We start from the raw sequence: 23,284 nt of genomic DNA, 5'->3' as shown, positions 1-23,284 counted from the left end.
GATATATTTCACAAGTTATTGTGGTACAGTTATGTAAAACATCGAGACAAACTGCTGTTTGCTAGCATTATTTAGTTTTAAAAGTTTTAAAATTTGTGGCATTCCATCCGTGCAAAAATGATAATCGATTTTCAGTCACTCCAAAGTAATGAAACCAAAAAAAATAACCTCTTTGTTTAGATACATTGTTATGTTTCAATTTTCCTAAAGGGAAAACTGAAGCCATAAGTGTAATGAATGTTTGTAGCATGCTATGAAATTAGAGTTTTTTACTTACATACAGTACAGTATGTCTATAAGGCTCCAGTTTCCTCCCACAGACCAAAGACATACTATTAGATTATTTGACTTTGGAGAAAATTGGCCCTTGTATGAGTGTATGAGTGTTGGTGTCAGTGTGTGCCCCGTGTGTGTGCCGTGAGTGGTCTAGTATGCTGCCTGGGGTGTATCCCACATTGTGCCCATTGCTTGACAGTTTAGGCTCAAGGTTTCCTTGACCTTTTACTGGATAAAACAGTTTAGAAAGTTGATATGTCTGTAATATATATGTATTTTTTTCTGCTTAGGGTGAATCTGGAAGACCTGGTAGGCCAGGGGATCGTGGACCTCCTGGACCACCGGTAATGTTTTATAAAAATAGAAATTATAATAATAAACATAATTGTATATATGGTCTTTCTAATGTAGCTTATCAAAGTGTTTTACTGTAAAAAGAGACAATGATAAGACATAAAAGAGTTTAAAGTATTGTAGAAGATGCAAAGAAGAAGATTTTGATTTGTTTGGATTTGATAGCACTCAGGGAAGGTGATTCTCTGATATCGTTTGGGGCATAGAAAGAGAATGCTCTGTCACAAAGAGTATGTAGACAAGCCTGGGGGACAAATAGGAGACCAGAGTCATATGAATAAAGGTTGCAAGGTAGAAAGTAATAAGATAATAAATCAGATAGGTCCTGAGGTACCAAGCCATATAGATCCTTAGAGATGAACATGTGGATTTTGAATCCCTATTTTGAAATGTTTGAATTTTGGAAGCCAGTGCAAGGACTCCCGGACAGGAAAAGTGATCACTTGCACGTGACCTGGTCAGGATTCTGGATGCCTAATGCTGGACGTACTGATGTTTATTCAGTGTGGATTTACTGTACATGTAGATACCCCAGCACGTAGGGCACTGCAGTAATCGATTCTAGAGAAGACAAATACATTGACCAGCCTTTCAGCTGCAGTCAGAGACAACATACAGTAGGATGTAGTCCAGCAATATTTTTGAGATGGAAGAATGAAGCTCTTGATAAAATATCACCCTCAAATTCTTTAGATTTAGATTGAAATTTAAGTACAGTGCCATCCAGACATAGGGTTACTGCATTAGCTTCCCAAGTTGATAGGATGTGCTGAGAAACATGACCAGTCTTGTCGCAGTTTAAATGACGGACATTTTGAGTCATTCAGGTTTCTACAGTATGTCAGAGATACAATTAGAGGGTTCAGAGAGAGACACTTACAGTAAGTGTCAGTTTTTTATTGACAATGATTTGAGTGTCATCGGCATAGATATAATAAATTAGACCATGTTAACTGAATTGCTGATAACATGTAAATGCTGAATGAAAGGGGGGCCAGTACTGAGCCCTGAGGAACACCAGATTTAATTACCCCAACTTTAGAACTAAAACCCCCAACAGAGACAGAGTGTTGGTGATCAGAAAGATAAGAGTTGGAGTTGAAGTTAAGGTAAGAGCAATGTCAGAGCTCTTAACTCAGTCTCAAGACGAGAAAGTAAAATTTCATGGTTAACACTGTCAAAAGCAGTACTGTGGTCTAGAGAAATAAGGCTAGATAGAAAACTGGAATCAGAACCTATAAGATCTGTTTTAGCCTGGATTAATCAGTGACATGAACCAGAGAAGTTTCTGTGCTGTTTGATTGTCTGAAACCTGATAGGCATTCACAAAGGTTATTTGCAATGAGAAAGTTATTAAGTTGAATATTTTGGCTGTGTAGAACACTAATTACAGACACCAATAACGTGGAAGAGGCTTGAGCTTTGAGCAACAGTGATAAATATTTAGGCAGAAAATGAAAATAATAAAGTCCAGCTTACTTGATAAGGAGTCCAGATATATTCTATATCAAGCAGCAAAAGCAGTTTTTAGTTTGAGATGTTTAAGTGAAGGTTTTATAAAAAGGACTGCTTTTACAACTATAGTAATGCATACTGTACATGTACTGTAACTCACTAGTCATTGCAACATGAAACAGACAATAAGCTGAAGCGGAGGCTGAAGTGTTTTATTTTCTTCTACATAAATTTAAATCTATCTAAAAGTTTAGATCATGAACTTTTTACTTGTAATTTACAAAATAATGTCATGCTTTTTTATAGATTTATTTTTCTGTTAGACCTTTATATCCATTTTTGTCAGGCAGGCTTGGTGGTTGTTTTTTATAGGGTTTTCTGTCTTGTATTTGCTAGTTAGTCTTGACTGTCAAAGAGCATTTTGTATTGCTTTATTTTTCTCAGGCCCTTTTAACCCTATTCTCAGTTCCCACATCCCAATCCTTGAATGTGAATGATGTCAGTGATTGCCAGATATTTCCAATATGACATCACCTCATGTGTCTCATTATGTTGCTTGATTACAGTACTAGAGAATTTCAGGCAAGGATAAGGTCTTGCTTTAATAATAAATATAAAAACATTTCCTGGTATACAATCTGCAAATAATAGGTCTTAGGAATTTATATGGTAGAACTGGGAAGGCCTGAGTTTTCCTAAATGCTCTATAAAAAGCCACAGTCTGGGTCTAATGAATGCCACTTGCTTTATAATGTGGAACCTCATTTATAGTAGGTATGGCTGAATCTTTGATAATCTTTTGCTGGTTTGCCATGAAATTCTGCTTTTAAAAATAAGTGATCTTAAGCTTTTAGAACCCAGACACTTTTAAACCATGTTCTGGACAGGTGGTGTATACAGTACTTCACCATTTGTAAAGCAAGAAACTTTGCTAAATAACCTTTTCTTAAAAAAATGTGCATTATTGTTTTTGCAATATGTTTTTTGTCACATGTTGTTTGACAATACATTTTGACTAAAATTTCATCTAGAAAAAAACAACAACAATTAATATATATAATTAGAGAACTGGAACACTGTACCTCTGAATCTTCTGGTACCATTGCAAGCAGAATATAAACTAACATGCTTATTTATTAAGTTCTTTAGGTACATTAAATATAGTGTACAGTACTTTGACATATGACTGTCAGTTATTTGCTCTAATAAATTCATACGGGTTTTTATCAGCTCTGGTTTCTAGATTCTTTGAAATTAAGAATCAGTTTTTAAGTGTCCCATAGTTAGATTTAAAATGACCTTCTGGTATTTTATTTTCCCAGGGGATAATGGGACCAGCTGGCTTGCCCGGTTTCCCAGGAATGAAAGGCCACAGAGTGAGTACATGTTATCAGTATGTACAGTATGAAAAGGAAATTAACAAAGATAATTTCTGGTTTTCACTACTATACTTTATCAAACAACTGATGATAAACATTTTCGTTTTGCTTTATTTTTCTTAGGATTTAAATACATGCTAAATAAAGTATGTAGATTATTTAAAATATCACTAGCCTTTTTACTTCCTTGTGTTTTATACTCAATTAAGGGGTTTAATGGGAGAGATGGAGCCAAGGGAGATTCAGGTCTACCAGGCCAAAAGGTATGTGTGTTTCCTTCACATTCAAAAAATGTGTCTTTACCATACCATATAATTCTAATGATAATTATGTAATTGCATGGTTATAATTTTACTTATTGTATCTAAGATTAATTTTACATCCCTTATTATTATGGTTTCTGTGTCCTGAATATTTTAAAAATGTTAAGGACGTTTCTTAACTTATGGATTACTTTAATGTTGTTGTGTTTTGTTTATTTTATGTTTAATTCATATTTAGATTCTGTACTCATCGGATACAATATATACTGCATATAATATATTTTTTTTAAATAAGCATTTTAAAATACCTACAATTCATATTATTCAAAACACAAATAAAATGCTGTACTTATTAACTACAAAAAATAATTTAGAAAGGAGTTTTATAAAAATTATGTGATGACATTCACATTTTTTATCCATTATTTTTTTACAGGGTGAAGATGGTAGTCCTGGAAGTAATGGCTTACCAGGAGGGATGGTGAGTGTTATTTAAAGATTAATACAGACCAGGAGACTGTGACTAGATTTACACCCAGTGTCGATTCTCCCGAGATGGAATGGAAGGCTTTAGGAAGCATGGAAGACACAATCCTTTTTTCATATTAGTGTATAATATGTGAAGACTGACAGTTGAGACAGCCTTAGGTTTAAGACAGATTTAACTCAAAAATGCAAACAACAAAAGTCAATAACTTGTATTTGACATTTCATACTTATATTAATCTGAAACACTGTAAAACCTGTGAGAAAGGTTAGAGTTTTAAATACAGTATGTATTAGAAAATCTCAAATGTAAATAAAACATGCTCAGCAATTGGCCTCTGTCTCCTTCTGCAACAATGCCTACATACATATTTTTAATTTCAGGTAAAGCTTCTGTAAATAGATGGAATTTAAAAAAATAAAAAAATATATTTTCCAGTTTGATTTTAGCACATTTACCTATAAATATTTGAATTACTCTTTTTTCTTGCTCCAGACCAGACCAGAGTCTGATTCAAGGAAAAACAATTCCAGTACTTTAATGGGATCTAGCGATCAGGAACCAACAACAAATACCAATACCAAGACTCCTGGATTCCAAGGAAGCAACATACAGTTTTATTCATACAAATAATAACATTTACAACGTAACCAATACAAAGCTGAACATACCGTATATATATGTGAATAAGTCTGCTATGATTTACAAATAGCTGATCAATGATTTAGGGATTAGAAAAGAAAAAGAATAATAAAAGGCTTAAGGCTGATAAAGATTAATAGTCAACTTACAAATTATGTTTCTCTATAAACCCACATTCTGATATTCTAAATATTAAATTGCATGATTACTGTAAAATAAAGTTAAAAAAATTAAATTATATTACTGTACTGCTGTACTGAATTAATACTTCTAAATTATTTATTGTTTAGAAGAAATTAATTCTTGAGTGAATATTGAAAGTGTATTCATTTGAATTAGATGCTGTCAAAGCTTAGTTCAGATTCATTTTAAGTTCCACGGAAAAAGAGGGAGCTAGATCCAGGTACACTTTCCAGTAGTTTGTACACAAAATCTCAAAACATGGGAATGTCTTCCAAGAACAAGCTTTGAATGAGGTTAAAGACTGCTTGCCCATATTTGAAGATGCTACTCTGAAACATTCAAAAGTGTTGACAAAAGTCCAGTCCAGTCAAAGTCCAGTATTGTTGAAAAACGTCTCATATTGTTGAAAAGTCTTTGGGAGATGAACTTTGTGTTATATAGGTTTTTCTGTCAGTCTGATGTTAACAGGGAAAATTTAGTTTATTTTTTATCACAGTTATGTGGTAAGTTAGCTTTTCAAGGTTTCAAAGTTAAAGGATCAATTTCCAATTACTGTGCAGTATATTTTATGATAAGGCAGCATGAGTTCTGATTGGTCATGACATCATGGGGTGCGATGTTCATTTCCACCTAGCAGGTTCCCTCTTGGTGCATCATCGCATCCCTGTCGGCAGATTACCAGGGTTCCAGTCTGGATGGTTCTCTCTTGAAATTGTAGACAAAAAGGCACTAGTATGGACAATTCATCATGGAGGTGTTAAATGACCAAAGTTAAGATTTCTTGGTTTGTGTCAGAATCCCAGTGTATCTGTTTATCGGCAGCCCTCATTACCAGCATTCCTAAGAAAATAATGCATCAGAGCTAATAAGAACCAGGTTTATTTTCAGTTCAAGGCAATAGAACAACATTTATTTAAACCTTCCTGAACACTTCAATTCTACCACATGAAAGTCATAGCCTTGTTACAACTGAAACAAACATATTTTTATGACAGTAATTTGGTAGCCGTTACAATTGTTTTTTTCACAGGGCCCAAGAGGACCTTCAGGAGAGAGGGGGCGCCCTGGGATTCCAGGAACACCGGTAAGAGACAAAGCAGAACTAATGCACACTATGCTATACAGTATATACAGCCAACAGTATTTTATATACTGTATATAATATACATGAAGCCAAGTTATTTCAAGTGTCAGGTAAAACTGTGTGGGGTAAAAATGTCTGATTATATACATTTACCTTATACATGTAAAGTCATTTACACACTGTATACTGTATTTGATGTCTTTTTAGATGGTTTTGCTTCCCAGCAAAACTGTGAAATAATAAGAGCTAAATAACATCTGAGTTTCCATAATTTATAACAGCTGCTTTTATTAAAAGACACCATAACCTTGAAATGTGTCTTTTGTAATACACAATATGTATATACAGAATATACACTGATTAAAATCAAGTAGCAATGTGAGTAAATATTGTCACGGATGTCCGGAAGGACGAACCATGGAATGGCAGGAGAGCATAAAAGACCCAATGTGTAGCGGCAAAATGGGAATAAGCCCGGGCTCAGCTGCTCAGGAAATGCCGCATAGAAACCTATGCCCTCAGGTAGTGGACGTGGGGCAACCTGGTGCTAGGCGGGTTTCAGGACATCCAAACGTCAATGCTGAGCAAAAGCAAAGTGCAAGACCTAGAAATATATAGCCCAGGGGAAGAGAGAGACCGGAAGGACAGCAAAGCAGGAAACTAAGGACAGGACAGAGTAGGAGCGCCCTCTTGCTGCAGAGGGCGAGACAAATATCAGCGGCAGTTATGTACAGTTTGTGGGTATATACAAATGTTGTTGTGAAGTTAAAAAGGTCTACATATATTTTCAGATAAAATTTCTTTCTCTGCTTACCAGATGAAAAAAGTGTAGTCAGCTAAATTGATTTTATTAATTTTAATAAAATATTTATAATGTATTCATAGGGTGCACGTGGAAATGATGGATTGCCTGGAAAATCAGGATCCCCTGTGAGTACAAAAAAATTTAGATGCATTGTCAGTTTTTTTAAATGAACATGTAGATGAAACCCAAAAATGTTGCACTCATATTAATAATATTTTAATAATTAATAAAAAAATTGTAACTACTAACAAAACAACACAATGTCAAATTATATGGAATATAATAACATGCAATGTGCTACAAAAATCTTGAACAGTACATGATAAGATCTTTCCTCTTTATGAACTTTTCTAACTTCTAAATCTACTATCTTCTTGTTTTATTCGTGTTGACATGGTTATTTTACTTTAGGGCAATCAAGGTCCTCCTGGCCCATCCGGATTTCCTGGGACCCCAGGTCTTAAGGTGTGTAAATTCACAATCCATCAGCAAGGTGGTTGTTGTTACCTAAACATTATTACTATTTAAAATATTGTTTATGTTAATTACTTAAAAGATACCTCAAAAGTTTTTTACAAATACAATTTAAGCACAGGCATAGAAATAGGTATAAAACGTGCTCAACAGGTATAACATGGATGGATGTTTAGATGCATGCTAGAACACTTTTGTGTTAGCATGATATTTGTCTCTGGGCTGTGTCATACAGGGTGAAACTGGTGCTCCTGGTAGTCGTGGAAAAGATGGCAACCCTGGTGGAAAAGGAGATCCTGGAACTCAGGGTCCTGCTGGCACTCCTGGTTCTCCTGTAAGTAAAAATAAATCATTATTTTAATTTTAAAGAGGTATTATAAAAGCACCTAATGAATTAAAAAAATAAATTTGCCATCTCATTCCAACAGGGTAATCCAGGAAATCCTGGGGCGCCTGGTCTTAAAGGCAGCATGGTGAGTATCAACTGATTTTTAGTTTTGTAAAGAAGCAAAGACCACTTAAAATGTGTGAGAGTTAATTATTTAAACACCACATCTATACAAGAGAATTACATATTTAATTCAGAATTGTTAAAACACTGTAATGAAAATAATTGTTTTGTTTTTTTCTAGGGCCTTCCTGGTATACCTGGAGGTCCTGGGTTACAGGGACCCATTGGTCAGCCAGGCTCACCTGGTTCAAATGGCTTACCTGGACAAAGAGGAGCTCCGGTATAGTTGTCTGCGTGTGATTTAATGTAACAAGTCCAGGTGACTTATCTAGACAGAGTGATATAATTGGTCTGCTATTTAAATTTCATACTTCAGATCTCCTGAGTGTCTCACCCAGTTAAGATGCACTGGATATTCTATGTGTATGGCTCAGATGTTGCAAGTTCAAGATAAGGTCATATTAAGGCTAAGGTTAGGGTTAGTTATTCAGGGCTTCTCTGCTCTTGATGAAACGGAGGTGTTTACATTTTTCTGTGGGCTTACAGTGATGGTGAGGAATGTACTAACCCTCCAATTGGTAACCTTCCTAAAAGGCTCTGTGACACTTGCAGTATGTCAAAAGAATGAAAAAGACCCAACAAAGTGGTTATTTCAATAAAGGAACTTGCCCAAATGCAATTCTAGTTCTATGATTACAGGTCTTACTGTAAGGGCTTACAGTAGGTCATGCCACTAGCTAATTATGACCAATATTTCTCAGGTTGAGGGACACAATTAGCACTGCCAAGGTGTGGTGTGATTAGTTGGCTAGGACCCTCTCAGCTCTCAGTGAAAAAATAAACTCTCTGGCCTACTGCTCACTGTCAATGATGTTGATAATATACGGACCTCACCTGCAATATACAGTGAACCTCTGGCACAGTACTGTTTAGCATGTACATGTTAAAAGGTGAATGGCTGTAATGTGGGTGAATCAGAGGAGTCTGTCTACACTTCCACATTCACCTTTGTGTGCAGTTTTGAGGTTATAGCTGTTCTCTAAGACATGAAAAACAAATACTTGGCTATTCCAAATCAGACAGTTTAACCAAAATAATTGGCTATTTTAAATTTATTTTAAAAATGAGTAAATTGATGTGTCATTGCTGAAAGCTGAGACATGAGGAAATAACAGGTGATTTCAACATTGAATTTAAAAGGAAAAAATCCAAAAAAGTTAAAAATCATACTTCAGACATTAATGTAATGTGTGATTTATATTACCTTATATTACCTATTACCTATAGTACCTTAGCTGTTACGCTTTCATTGGATAGCTGGACACAGCTAAAAAAGAATTAAAACATTTCAGCAATAATTTTTATTTTTATTTTTGTAGGGCGAGTCTGGAAAACCAGGTGAAAAAGGTGAACCTGGTGCTCAAGGTCGTTCTGTAAGTTTTATTTTTATAAATCCTTTAGGAAAAATAAGTAGAACATCCAAGCATACATAAACAAAAAATGATTCATCATACAAAACCTTTGGAATATGAAATACTTAGGTAAACTAAGCCTTGTAGTCTGTTTAAGCTTGGAAGCAGCTTATGCTTCCTTTTAGAAAGACTTTTAGAAAAGTCTTTAACATTATTGTTAGGGTCAGCATTTAGCCATGGAAAAGCACTATCTTAATTAAATTTACTGGGAAGTGTGTGTGTCTGTGGATTTGTGAGCACAGATAAATGGTAATGTCCCTGTCATGTTTTCATGGATATTCAGGAATGTTATTACAAGTTAATACATTGACTTACACTGTACCTAAAAGTTATTCAGTGAATCACTTCATCTCAAGAGTACAATCTTTTTCAGTTCTGCGTAAAAAGAAAGACCAGTATTTTGGATGAATATTAAAGGCATTTTCTGCTTTGGATTTATTACGCTATAATTCGTTAAATAGTTTTATTAGTTGAATTGAATTAAATTAATTATGAGTTATGGGTTAAATTGAATTTCAATTATATTTCTCTTAGGGTGATCCTGGTCCTCAGGGTCCACCTGGGCAATCTGGTCACAATGGTGAGAAAGGCCCACCTGGGCCACAGGGAGTCAATGGTCAGCCTGGAGAGCCTGGCGCAAGGGTGAGGCACTTGATCACATCACATTTACTTCACATTTTGCGGACAAATAACAAAAGCCCATCCATATTATTTGGATAGATAGTACAACAAATAATTAATAATTAGACATTTATTCTATCTATACCTACAGTTAAGTATTACATTAAATCAAATAAATGGGGGAACAAAAATGCAGAACATTTATCTTGGGTGGGATGGTGGAATGGTAATACTGCTTTATCACAGTTCCAGGGTTCTGGGTTTCTGCCAAGATCTGATTTTCTCTCTCAAAGACATGTAGTTGATTAGGTTGAGTACCTACTCTAAATTTCCATTTTCTAGCCAGGTCAAACACTTGTGGACACCCATTTTAGAAACAGTTTAAACCAGAAGATTGACTGACTTTTTCTTTAACACAGCAGCAAAGGTTTCATTTATGACATTTTCAATATTTATTTTAATGAAGTTAAAGATAGGGTTAACTGCCACCTCTATCGATGGAGGCAGAGTACCAGCACAGTAGCCTTAGGAGAGAAGGACACAGAGAAATTTTAAATCTAAAATATGACCTACAAAATTGAAAAATTAAACAATGGGTTAAAGCTAAGTCCACAGCTGACCAAAACATCTATGTTCTGCTCCCACTAAAAGAAAATCGTGGAAGATTTAGTGTCTCAAAATAAATTATATATAAAAACATGAAAAATTATAATACATGTTTATGCATAATACTGAATATGGCTTTTAAATGAAGACCTAAGTATACATGTGAGTCCAGGTATGCAAACGTTTGTTTCAATAATACAATTTAGTTTTACATGTGCCATCTTAATAAAAGGAGCTTTGTTTCACATCGAAAACACTTCATGAATAAAATTAAACATTAAATATGATTTCTTTTTAAAAATCTGCCTGTACCTTTAGTTATTTTTAAAGATATCAAAGATATACATTTTATATGCTTTCAGAATGGTTTACATTCAACTGGAGAGTTTATCACTCCGGCTTTAATCCATAACAGAATGACTATATGACTATAGAGACTTTTTTATAAGTAGAGCTTGTAATGATGACTTACAGTATAAGCAAAAGTGCTTTGCGCATACTGTAGGTTCCACTGTATGCATTTCTCAAAGATCTCTAAGGTCATCAAATATAATTTACTTTCACTTTTATTTCTGATGGGATCTTTCAAAGTAGTCCTGTCAAAGTAATGAAATGGTTATGAGTTTCTTAATTTGTATGAATTCTTCAATGAAAATGATTTCCCTTTTGAAAATCTTTTCTCTAGCTGGCATAAAAGCAATTTCTTCACTATCATCAGCCATAAACTTTGGATGACACTGTTATAGAATATATACTGTAGAACAGCTGTAAAATACGGTATATAGAACTGTAGATTTATTTTATTCCTAATTTTTTTAGACAATGGCTTTTAGCATAGCCATATTTCATTTTGTCAGTAAGCAGCTTGCTTTGTTTATTCTTTGGAATACTGCCTCAAAAAGTTAACATAAACATTTTGTCGACATTTAATAAAAAGTTGTCTCCATTTGATGGTGTATTTGTCTGTGGAATGTCCGATCCAAGAGCTAAATTGGAAGATGCATTCACATTGCATACTGACATGGATCAGATTAAGGCTTAGTCCTCCTTATTTTTAATTATTTTTAAATAAAATCAATCAGCATTCAGTCTTAAATGCAACCCCCAGAATGATTTTTGAATTAAACCTAATGCTGCCTTGTTTCAGTAGCTTGTAATATACTCATTTACCAAATATATGTATGAAATCAATATCAACATTTACAGTGGCTTAAAATTAGCCATGGTTATCAGGAAAGGAAATCTTAGGTACACCCCTAAAACCGTAAATACAATTATAGTTACAATACGAAATGAGCATTAACAATTCACTCAAAGCCTCCAATAATGTTTTCCATGGATATATGGAGTCTTAAAAAGAAGTTTGTGTTGAGGTCAAATCCTAATTTTGCCCACTCCTATCAACCTACAGTATGTATATATATGTATATATTTCGTATATTTATGTTTTGGTTCTGTTAGGGTCTCCCTGGCCTGCGAGGACCATCTGGTGCAAATGGTATTCCTGGAGAAAAGGTAAAACTCCAACACCTTGTTGTGGTCTTTGTACATCTTCAGAAATTTGGGAGAGTAAAAGAATAAGGGCTTTTGGGGACTGGTGCTAAAGGTAAATTAAGTAACTTTTAAACTAAGGCAAATCAAGCTCTAAGAGAGAAAGGGTTGTGTCACTCCATTAGAAAAAGATAAAAAATGCTATAACCTGAAATCCTGTTAGTTAGTGACTGTGAGATCAATTTTTTGTGATATCTTTAATGGTATGAATAAGTGGACTATATAATGCAATTATTGAAATTTGAACAGTCACTTTAGTGAACTGAAAGTCACTTTAGAACTTAAAGGTTCTAAAAGGTGGGAGGCAGATAAAGAATACACATTTTAATATCTATGTCCATTTAAATCATGCAAGTTAGTCCATTATTCAAGTGATAGAAATGCTTTTTGAAGCATGTATTATATAATAATAATTTGCTTAAAATCATTAATATGGATTCCTATGTAATACAGCAGTTTTACTGGACTAGCTTCAGAAAAAAATAATGTATTTTAAGTTATTCTGTTATTGAAAGTAGTAAAGCTTTAAAAAGAATTTCAGGTTTATTTGAAAAGGAATATTACAGTCCAATATTTTAAATATATAGCGACTTTTATAGGCCCATTGTCATGTGTTCTGGCATTTTTATCTGTTCTGTTTTTGATCCACAGCTCCAGTGTGTATTAGAGTCATTTCAGCCACATGAAAATATTTTGTTTTCACTTAGGGTGGTCCTGGTGAGCGTGGTCAAATAGGCTTACCAGGTCCAAAGGGTAACCCAGGTGATCAAGGCGCCGCCGGGCTACCTGGTCAGCCTGGAATGAGAGTAAGTAGCCATTAAAGTCTTTGATTTTCACTACATAAATTATGACTTAGTTAACAACAATTTAAAAATATAATTATTAAAAAATAAAAATACATTATTGTATCTAATCTAAAATATTGTATTATGTAGAACTTAAATAAATAGAAATATTTAATAACCATATCTGGAATAAATTAATGTAGTAATATTGATGTAAATTGATTGAAATATTTCTTTTAAAAAGTTTCATTCAGTTAGTGATTCTATGGTTATTGATTCTTTTTCCCAGAGAAAGTGGGGTTCACATTTATTTTAATTTTCAAAATGTCTGCAAATCCAGTGATAAAAGATAATTCATTGCTTTAAATTTCATTTGAGCATTGAGTTTTTCATTAAAATAACACATTTTGCTTAACAGAAATTAAAATCTTTCCAACTCATCCTGTCAAAACCTTATTAAGTAACAATAAGGCACCAGTATTCAGAAATACAAGGCTGTGGTTCAGGCAATAATTTTACAATAAGAAAGTTCTAGTAAACCATTACTTTTTGTGACCTTCTTTTGCATGCCTTTTATCATATTTGTATTAATTCATTTCATGTGTCTTTTGGAAAACTGTGGCTTTGAATTTGTAATGAAAAATATCAAAAGTACTAAAGTGGAACAGTGATCTTGTAGATTTGTGGGTACATATTTATAAACCTAAGGACAGTTCTTTGAATAATAATTTTTTTAAAAAAACTTTTTATAGGGCATGCCAGGATCGCCAGGAAATCCTGGTGCGGATGGCAAACCTGGACCACAGGTAAACTTGTACAAATGTATTTTTATGTGCTAATTGCTTATTGTGCCTAAAGGGTAGGTAATGGGAAATACAATTTCCAAAGAAAAAGGTAATGTCTTTGATTGCAAAAGCAAAAAATGAAAAAAGGATTTATACTAAAACTGATTTTGTTTTTTGTGTCCTATGTACAGGAGATAGCATGTGCAGCATCTTGAGTACTGTATGTCATATTTTTCTTTCTAAAAAATCTGAATTCAGTTAGGCCCTACTCTGTATGAAAATTGGGTTGTTTTGCCAATAAATTGTTTTAGTATACGTTTGTAATAGACTCATACCTTGTGAACACAGGGAGGCCCTGGTGAGCAAGGAAGACCAGGAAATTCTGGGCCTCCAGGCCCTAGAGGCCCCCCAGGAGTCATGGGATTCCCTGGTCCACGGGGTAGTGATGTAAGTAATCATTAATTTATATTTTTGTATCCTGTAAAATTAGCCTGTTGTGTAAATATCTAGTAGTTTTTTTAAAAACTATTTGAGCACAGTACATTTTTCTTCTTAGATATTTCCAGCTTTGAAGAATATAGTGTTTGTCTTTCAGGGTCCTTCTGGTAAGGATGGTGAAAGGGGCCCTTCAGGACCAGCTGGTCCACCTGTAAGCATCTATATTTATTACTTTTTGTAGTTTGGATTCTAATTTCTAAATTCTAATGATGAAATTAGTCAATAAATCTGAAAGAATAAAATAGTAATTTAACTCACCTCACTCCCTCACCTTTGAAGGATGAGCCAGGGTGAAAATGCTACATTGATGAGGTTAGGTAGGAAGGAGAGAGGGTTGGGTTGAAAGGAGAAAATATGTGTGCGTCTCAGTTTGAAACTCTTTGGTGGGACGTAGGAAGAATGATACCGCTTGCTGAAGTTTTCTAGACAGATTGGATAAAGACACATTATGGATGGAACCCCCAAAGGACGAAAAAAATTCAGCTACATTTGGAAGCTACAGGTGGAAGCTTTTGGAGGGGGAGAATTTAGGGCCAATACAGCACCAGGAGGACACCAACAATTGGAGGAATAAATGGTTTGTGGAAACCATTAATGTAGATGCCTAGGCCTTGGGCGCTTTGGACAGTATGAGGTATGAATGAGGAGGACCGAATCTGGTAATGACTTATTCTGTTCTTTCGCACCTCTGGGAGTCAGGAACTTGGGCCCCTGGTGTATCATTGAAAAGAAGGATTGGAGAGAGACAAAACAATATATAACAGGCAGGGGCAGTAAATGTGGTAGGTTGAATACTGAGCAAAAGAGTTTAGAGAGAGAAAGTGAAAGGGAAGTGAATATGGAAGACAGTTGCTGTAGGTTTGCCAAAGTTGACTTTCTGGAAGGCTTGACAACATCAGGATAACTGAAAGAAAAGTGCAGATGGAATTGCAGTAGCAGAGCCACTTGTTTTTGTTGAGGGGTTGAGGTTGGGGAGGTGGGAAGGCAACTCTGGTCTTGTATTGTAGCAGTTGAATACAATTGTTCATGTAATGCTGAGTATGAAACACTTACAGTACATCTGCAATTAAGCAGAATACCAGAAGCTAGAAAAGATTAACACAGCACCATTTGCAGCCAGGGATCTTATTTGCATAGTAAAGAGGAAATGCAAGTAGGAATTTGACCTAGTCTAGTCTAGTAACTGATTTTCTAACATTGTATTCTGTTTTTAACAGGGTGAATCTGGAAAATCAGGTGAACCTGGTCAAGCAGGATTACCTGGTCCAGCTGTAAGTGGGATTTGAGTGCACTACGTATTGTATAACTTGGAGAATTCATATATAATTGTTGATCATAGCATTTCACATTAAAGATGTAATAATTAAATCTTACCTAATGAAGTTGAGAACCAAAAAAAAAAGAATAATATATCAGCAATTTGTTTTTGTGATTTAACTTTTCCAGTGAGTGAGCAACAAAAAAGAAATGACAGTCTGTGATAAGTCACCAATAATTTTATCACTTTGTGTATTAGTTCTTGATAATCCTATTTTAATGTTAAAAATATTATGTTTAGGGACCTCCAGGTGAAATAGGACCAACAGGCCCTGCAGGATCCCCAGGCTTCCAGGTACATATGGCTTTTCATGTTAAAAGTTACAGTATTTTTAATTTGAATTTGTTACTTTTACTGAGTTTTGAATACCTAGAGAAATGTCTAATTATATAAGTTAACAAGGTTAAATTTAAAACATTTCTTATTCATGGAACTCTTGGTATACCATTGATGGGGATATATTTACTAACATTGGTTTATGTAATTAGTATGAAAGTTTTGCATTTCTTATGCAAAATTGAGTTGATACTTAGTATTATCCTAATAGATTCAGTTTTGTTTGATACCCCTACTAACTCGAATGGTAACATAAATGTTACTTCTAGTTTCAAATTAAAACATTTTTATGTTGATTTCCTGAAAATAAGGGTCTACCTGGGAACCCAGGCCCTCCTGGAGAAAGTGGAAAGCCAGGTGAACAGGTAAGATATGAGTTTTAAATAAATTTACTGAAAATGATAAAAATGGAATCACATAAGATGAATTTAAAATTGCATTTATCTGATATTTCAAAAAGAATACATTTTATGACCAAGAACTCCAATTTACTAAATAGAAAGTAAATTGAAGATATCTTGTGATGTTTTGTATGATATAAACAAATACAAAAGAGAGCCAATAAAACTACATACATCAATGTTTTGATCCATATTATGTTTTGACAAACTTCAGTATTATTTGTTTTAGGGAACAAATGGACAAGATGGTAATCCTGGAGGGCCAGGTCCTAAGGTAATAATACAATTTTTGAAAATATCTGTACTGATGAAAGAACATGCACAATTGAGGTAAAGTACTTACTTTCCGAGCCAGCAGCTCGGGTTTCATACATTTATATTATGGTTACTGGGAGAAATGTTCAAATATCTGTTCATAACCAAATTGATTATAAACCTTTAAATGTTTCCTAAGGTTTGGAATAAAGCATGAATAATGATAATTAAATAATAATTGTCCTATGAATTATCCCAAAATTGTTATAACAACCAAGGTCTACATGCACTTATTGTAAGTAAGTGTGTGATATACTTACATGAAGAAGTAAGGTTTGTGGATTGTTGAGATTCCAAAGTATAAAATCCTTCCTGTGGAGAGCCATTCTGCAAAATTACAAAACTTTTATTTATAATGCTCAAACTGGAGACTTACAATACACTAATTGTCAACAGAAACTAAAGTGAGAACACTGAAATATATTGATCTTACAGATGCAACCTTCTAGAATACGTGAAGTGTATATACTGTAGGCATGCTGTGGTAGCCACCGCAGTGTTTAGAAGTAACGTGCAGCACGTAATTCTTATTTTTCCCCAGTTGTGAAATGCAGGACTGCACTACTCTGTAACACTATCAGGTGGCACAATGAAGACTTAAATTTCCCAAACACTGTGCTGCTGCACACTGGCATACTATTAATCAAGATCAAGTATGTATGTATAAAAACATTAAAAACTAAAAATTAATTATTTTAACCCGTTAGTGTTAGTACTTTTATGAGCTGATCATATACTGTACCAGTGACAAAAAATTGATCAAACAACATTGTACATAAACTCCGTTTCAACATCACTACCAAAATGATATTTCCAAATGCAATTTGTCACAATATAACAATGATAAAATTACTGGTTTTAAAGGCACTATATATTGTATGCTAAATATTTTTGTACCACTTATGTCATTGGGTAAACAGTATTGGTAAACAGGTACATTTTTAACAATGAAAACATTTAATCCCACATACATTACATATTATTGCACAGGTGAATTGGATGAATGAATGCGTGGGATAACGGGAAATGTGTTTTCTTAGTTTATATATTACTGTAAGTACCATGAGCTAAACTGAAAACTACAAGTGTTGCTTGGTGTTGGTCATTTCCATTACACTGCAACTAAAAATTATGTGTAATATATGTATGAACACTAGATATAAAAAACAAATTATTAATATTACTGTTATACAGTAATTGCTTGCATAGGTAGTAAAACCAAATGGATCAGAAGTGTTTAAAAATTAAAATGATATGAATAAAATACTGAACAAAAATCTACACAAAGTTACTGAGAAACACTAAAAAACAGCACATTATATATCATATATATATGATATACTGTATAAAAAAAAACAGTATGTCATAAAATTTGTGGTGCTGTGGTGAAGTGTGGTTTCTGTACCTTAAAGAAAATCTTCTCATTGAATTTTTTTGGGACCAGGTAAAACGGCAGAACACAGGCAATAACTGAACAGACTTTAGTATTTTCTTAAACTGCTTCATTCTTATACATTTCTATACTGTTTACTTAAAAACAATGGCAGAATTCTATGGAAAATGAATCAACTAATGCTTCACTACAGAGAGTTCAGAGGGCTTTGCCCCAAAATCTAAAATCACTCACATAATACAATTTCACTGCTTTCTTATGAGAATAGGTGTTGTGAATTGACATATGATAGTTTTGTCTTGGGGCAAAATTCCAGAAAACATAACTACCCCTCACAGTTCCCTCCCTCATCATTAATTTGCTGTATTTGCTTTTAGAGTTGAGGGCCTTGACCCATTATTTAAAATTAGTGTCCCAAATAATTAAAGTCTTATTAAGATTTTGATGGGAGAAACTGAAAGTCATTCATTTTCTGATTTATAAAAATAACCTGTACTCACTGACCTGTAAATGTAATTTTTCAACACAGTTTTAAGTCTATTGTATACTGAAACAGGTTTTGCTCTAGTATTTGTGTACTTTGCTGTCCATTTTTATTCAATACTAACAAGCTTTCCATTCCTTACTGAGGAGAAGCTTCTCCTTAGCAAAATCCTGCCATCACCATGCTTGAATATAGGGATGCAGATAACTGGGTGATATGCTGTGTTGGGTCTTTGCCAAATCTAGCTCTTCACAATGTAGACTACAAAAATCATTTTCGTCTCATCTGACCAATGCATTTTGCCACATTTCTGCAGATGTTTTTCCTCTATGCCGTAAAACACAACTTTGTGGAGTGACCACGGTATTGCCAAGCGATGCAAATTATCTAGGTATTTCAAAGCTGTTGGTCTCACAGTGGCATCCCTCACCACTTTCTTCCTTGTCTGTGTACTCAGTTTTGAGTTACAGTCAGACATACAGTATGCAGTATCTGGGTGATATGATGCATCTTCCTTTTCTTCAGAGATATTCAGAGTGATACATATTTTATACCTTTCTTTATCTATGACCTGTTATGAAAGCTACTTAGACTTCAGCCAAATTTAGGCAAAATGCATGAAGAAGTGTGTTTGGGGGGGATTCAATTATTTCTCTTGGAAAAAAAACTAAACAGTTAAGGTTTGCTAACTCTTTCGTTATGTAAGTTTACAGAATATTGATACAAATACTGATTCAGTTGCACAAATCTGTCACAAAAATTCTCAAAAAGTAGTAAAAAATGATCTGAAGACATGCAATTATTTAATCTGATGTATAATTACAATTTAAGGGTGAACAAGGTCTGCCAGGAGAGAGAGGTGGACAAGGCCCACCGGGACTTCGAGGTGAGAGAGGACCTCCAGGTCAAACAGGCCCAGAAGGTCAGAAGGTGAGTATGAACTTATAGCCATTAAAAATTACCTCAGTATTAAATCACTACCTTGTGTTTAAACTTATATGCATAGGTTAAACATTGATGGGTATGGTATTACAACTGTAGCTTGGCAAACTGTAAATGTAAAAATCACTTCAAACTGAATGCATTTAATATACAGACATGGTATGAACACTGGTTCAATCCTGGGTAATGCAACTAATGCAACAATCAATTACAATCAGGACTACCCAAATGTTAACACATACTTCGCAGGTCACCATTATGAGGTGTTGGTATTAGTTGACCAAGGCTTTTGTGGTATTCTGGAAAACAGTACTGTAACTCACATTACGTTCCAAGTGTCTGCAGGCTTTTAGTAATATCAGTTAGAGGTACACCATTCTCGAGTCACTGATATTCTCTTGTAAGAACCTATGAACTTGCATCATGCAAAATAACAAATGTTTCTGTGGATGTGCCAAAGGATTTCTCATTTCTTTCATGTGGATTAAGACCAGACCCATTTAGGTTATAGCATTAAAATTTAATAAAACTGTGAATTCTTAAAAAAACATATATTCTTCGCTGACTGTAATATCTACTGATTGAGAATTAAACAGTGGTCAGTGGTCAAAAGACGAACCCAATAGCAGGCTAGGAAAGCTCAGAAGAACAGGAAAGAAGCAGGCAAGTGTAGCAAAGAGGCAAGGGAAGCAGACAAGGCTCAGTCCAGATACATTGTTATTCAAACAGTGTTCAAAGGTGGGTGACATGGAGAAAAAGCACAAAAAGGGAATACAAAACTGTAGGTGTAGATAAGCAGACTCATAGGTGGAGAGACACAATAAAGTCATAAAGGGTCAAAGCAGGGCATGGTCAAGAATCCAATCGAAGCACAAGATAGTGAAGTAGGGATCCAGAGAACTGTGGAACTTGAGAGGCTTGAAGCAAACACTATAGCCCAGAGCCCAGAACACTGCCAGATCAGATCTTAGGTAGCCTGCTTCACCAGAGACAGGGGAGGTCATAATTGTCAACAGATTATACAGGCTTTCTAACTCTGTATCCAGGGTGACCAGCACTGACTTACAGGTGAGCAGAGACATGGCAGGCTACCATGGGAATGCTAGCTTGCCCCCCCTGACTATGAAATCTAAAAAAGCAGAAAAGATAAATATGAAGTGAATATAGTAAATCGCATCATCATGAAACAAACCTAAAAAACATGTATCTGCAGGTTCTTTATTAATGAAAAACAACTTAAAATCCTAATTAATGCTAGTATGTTGTAATTGTATATACAGTAGTTACTGTTTAATACCTGATATCTAACATATACCTTTACCTTTTAGTGATAGATATACTGTAAGTTACTGACAAAAGACAAGTATTGACAAAATTGTTGTACATTTCCATCCATTCATTGGTAGTATTTAAGTCATAAAAAGAGCTACTGTGTTTTTAACATATACATAAAACATTGTTATTAAAAAAATGCAATATTACATTATTACTAAAATTTCCAAATGTTTACTTCTCAGGGTCCTCAAGGGCCTCTGGGTCCCCCTGGTGCCAGTGGATTAAGTGGAATTCAAGGGATGCCAGGTGAAAGAGGAATGCCAGGCCTGGCAGGATTAAAAGGCGAAAAGGTATGTACAGGATGTACAGGAGTGGTAAACAGAAGTCATGTTTTCTTCCCCTTTTAAGACTTCAATATTCTATGTACTGTATGTTTACTGGCTTGGCTGAAACAATATTTTACTTGTGATATCTCAGGTGAAATACAATATCATGGAGGTCACTTTAGAGATTTTGATTCTTTCACATAGCACTACATTTCAGAGGAACAGCACCATAAATTAATAATATTATATAATAACATAATATATTAATAATATTTGCCTTTAGTGATAAAGAGATACTTGAAATCTGAAAACATGATCATTGTTGATCATCATCATGTTAATAATTAATAAAACCTAAAGAGAGAAATCATTCTTAAAATGATTTATCTGCTCTCTACATGAGTATATGCTAGGCCTGATTACTTTTCATGCTACATGTATTTACAGAAGCAATTTGAGTTCCTTGTTTAGGGTACAATACCAGTATCCCCCAAAATATGAGGTTTTAGGTCTTTAGTCTAGATTCTGAAACACTCACCCAGACACCCCACTGCTGGTGTTTGACTGGGGTCTGGAATTGGACAACTGAATGACTTGCCCACAGAAACTGATGTCTGAAACTCACATTGTATTGATATGCTACAAGATGCTCATGTTGGTTCTCCTGTTTCCAGGCTATAGTCAAACATTCTTCCACAGCCATAATTTATTACAGACACGGCACCTTGAGGTATCATTTAAAGGTTGATACCATGTCTCAGCTCTGTAGGGTACAGCAAATATTACTACTGCTTAAGGTTGGTTTCAGATCTAATCACACAATCTACAAACACCCATTTCCTTAAGCACAGGCAATGTTGGATGTTCTTGTCAATGTCAAAAATGTGTGATAAATGACTTCCAAGGTACAGGAATAACTGAACACTCTCTAGATCTTTCCATAAATGTGAATTTCTGCATCTCAGGACTCTTCATCTAATATTTTATTTGAATGAATCTCTAAAGCTAAAGCTCTAAAATGAACTTTGAGAATGAGAAAATTCAACGCAATAGCTCAGGTGTTTGGAATGAATGTCAATGCCATTTTTGTTTTGTTTAATAGGGTGACATGGGACCAAGGGGTTCTGATGGAGGTCCTGGAAAGGACGGTACCAAAGTAAGTATTCATACTAAAAAATAATCAAAATTTTAAACTACAATTTAATTAAATACTGATTTTATGTGCAAAGTTGGGAAGTATAAGTGGTTATGTGTTGAATTCTGACCTTGGACCTGTGCAGCTTCCATGTTTTCCACGGGTTTTTGTGTATTGTCTTCAGGCATTCTATTATACTTCCACTTACTTAAAATACTGACGTTGATTGGCTATTAGAAATTGATCACAAGAGGGAAGAGAATAGTATCCTTACCTCAAAACCTGACATCCTGACGTCCACAGAAATGTTTTAGTGTCTGTCTACAGATAGATAATTAAATGTACCATTATGCAAGAACTATTGAAGCATGTCAGTATATCTGTAATATATATTAATGCTACATAAATGTCTGGTTTCTTAAAATATGATCTTTTGTGTTTCTATTATTTTATTCTTAATATTAGGGTCCAATTGGTCCTATAGGCTCTCCTGGCCCAAAAGGACCTCCAGGTGATAGAGTAAGTGCTGTTAATTTCTAACATTAAATACTAACAAAAGCTGTGTTAACTTCCAAATTAAAATAACCAAATTTTTATCTGCAGATATCACACTTTGTTTTACCCCTACCCAGAGTTCCGTAATACTGACCTTCAACTTATAATGTGTCCACGTGTAAACTACAGTATAAGCTACATGTGAATTATATTTCAAATATGATTAACACTTCTGGTTGATTGTGAGTCATTAATATGGTAGTTTATAGTAAGACATGGTATACAAGTACAACACCTATTGATATGGATCTTATCTTTGAAGCAGTGTGTTACACCACTCTCATTGCAAATGTTGTGCTCCCTGTGATTGCAAACTAGATCTTGCTAGTTTGCAATCACATAATATCAATATTAAGATAAGATAATATGACTTTGTTGTTAAAGTGTGTGCATTGCATCCCATGAGACCTAACAGTATTAGTTAAGTGTCTCTCAATTGAATGACTTTATCAGACATTTAATTCTGTATTATGGTAACTCTGACAGATGTTTTAACTTATATTTCATATTTAAAATGGTGGTAGAAAATACAGTATGTATGATTTAATTAATTCCTATTGTGTGTGTTATGAAATGTTTGGATGAGAATAGCATAACATCACATGCAGTTCTTACATGACTTCAACATCTTCA

General features: G+C 34.4%; 1 protein-coding gene across 1 annotated transcript in view; it reads left to right on the top strand.

Moving 5' to 3' along the window:
- LOC102697758 (collagen alpha-1(III) chain-like) overlaps nucleotides 1–23,284 on the top strand; it is a 66,757-nt gene that overhangs the window by 27,169 nt on the left and 16,304 nt on the right. The window contains exons 9-33 of the mRNA XM_015358976.2: nucleotides 567–620; nucleotides 3,408–3,461; nucleotides 3,674–3,727; nucleotides 4,164–4,208; nucleotides 6,070–6,123; nucleotides 7,009–7,053; nucleotides 7,340–7,393; nucleotides 7,638–7,736; nucleotides 7,831–7,875; nucleotides 8,035–8,133; nucleotides 9,233–9,286; nucleotides 9,860–9,967; nucleotides 12,014–12,067; nucleotides 12,811–12,909; nucleotides 13,641–13,694; nucleotides 14,022–14,120; nucleotides 14,269–14,322; nucleotides 15,389–15,442; nucleotides 15,730–15,783; nucleotides 16,137–16,190; nucleotides 16,456–16,500; nucleotides 19,250–19,348; nucleotides 20,878–20,985; nucleotides 22,064–22,117; nucleotides 22,562–22,615. Coding sequence (XP_015214462.2) covers nucleotides 567–620; nucleotides 3,408–3,461; nucleotides 3,674–3,727; nucleotides 4,164–4,208; nucleotides 6,070–6,123; nucleotides 7,009–7,053; nucleotides 7,340–7,393; nucleotides 7,638–7,736; nucleotides 7,831–7,875; nucleotides 8,035–8,133; nucleotides 9,233–9,286; nucleotides 9,860–9,967; nucleotides 12,014–12,067; nucleotides 12,811–12,909; nucleotides 13,641–13,694; nucleotides 14,022–14,120; nucleotides 14,269–14,322; nucleotides 15,389–15,442; nucleotides 15,730–15,783; nucleotides 16,137–16,190; nucleotides 16,456–16,500; nucleotides 19,250–19,348; nucleotides 20,878–20,985; nucleotides 22,064–22,117; nucleotides 22,562–22,615 — 1,647 coding nt within the window. The remainder of the gene's footprint in view (nucleotides 1–566; nucleotides 621–3,407; nucleotides 3,462–3,673; nucleotides 3,728–4,163; nucleotides 4,209–6,069; nucleotides 6,124–7,008; nucleotides 7,054–7,339; nucleotides 7,394–7,637; nucleotides 7,737–7,830; nucleotides 7,876–8,034; nucleotides 8,134–9,232; nucleotides 9,287–9,859; nucleotides 9,968–12,013; nucleotides 12,068–12,810; nucleotides 12,910–13,640; nucleotides 13,695–14,021; nucleotides 14,121–14,268; nucleotides 14,323–15,388; nucleotides 15,443–15,729; nucleotides 15,784–16,136; nucleotides 16,191–16,455; nucleotides 16,501–19,249; nucleotides 19,349–20,877; nucleotides 20,986–22,063; nucleotides 22,118–22,561; nucleotides 22,616–23,284) is intronic.

Source organism: Lepisosteus oculatus, chromosome 12 (genome assembly GCF_040954835.1).
Source record: "Lepisosteus oculatus isolate fLepOcu1 chromosome 12, fLepOcu1.hap2, whole genome shotgun sequence".
In the NCBI taxonomy this organism is placed as follows: Eukaryota; Metazoa; Chordata; class Actinopteri; order Semionotiformes; family Lepisosteidae; genus Lepisosteus; species Lepisosteus oculatus.
Note: the sequence above shows the minus strand (reverse complement) of the source record. Positions and strands in the feature narration are given on the sequence as shown.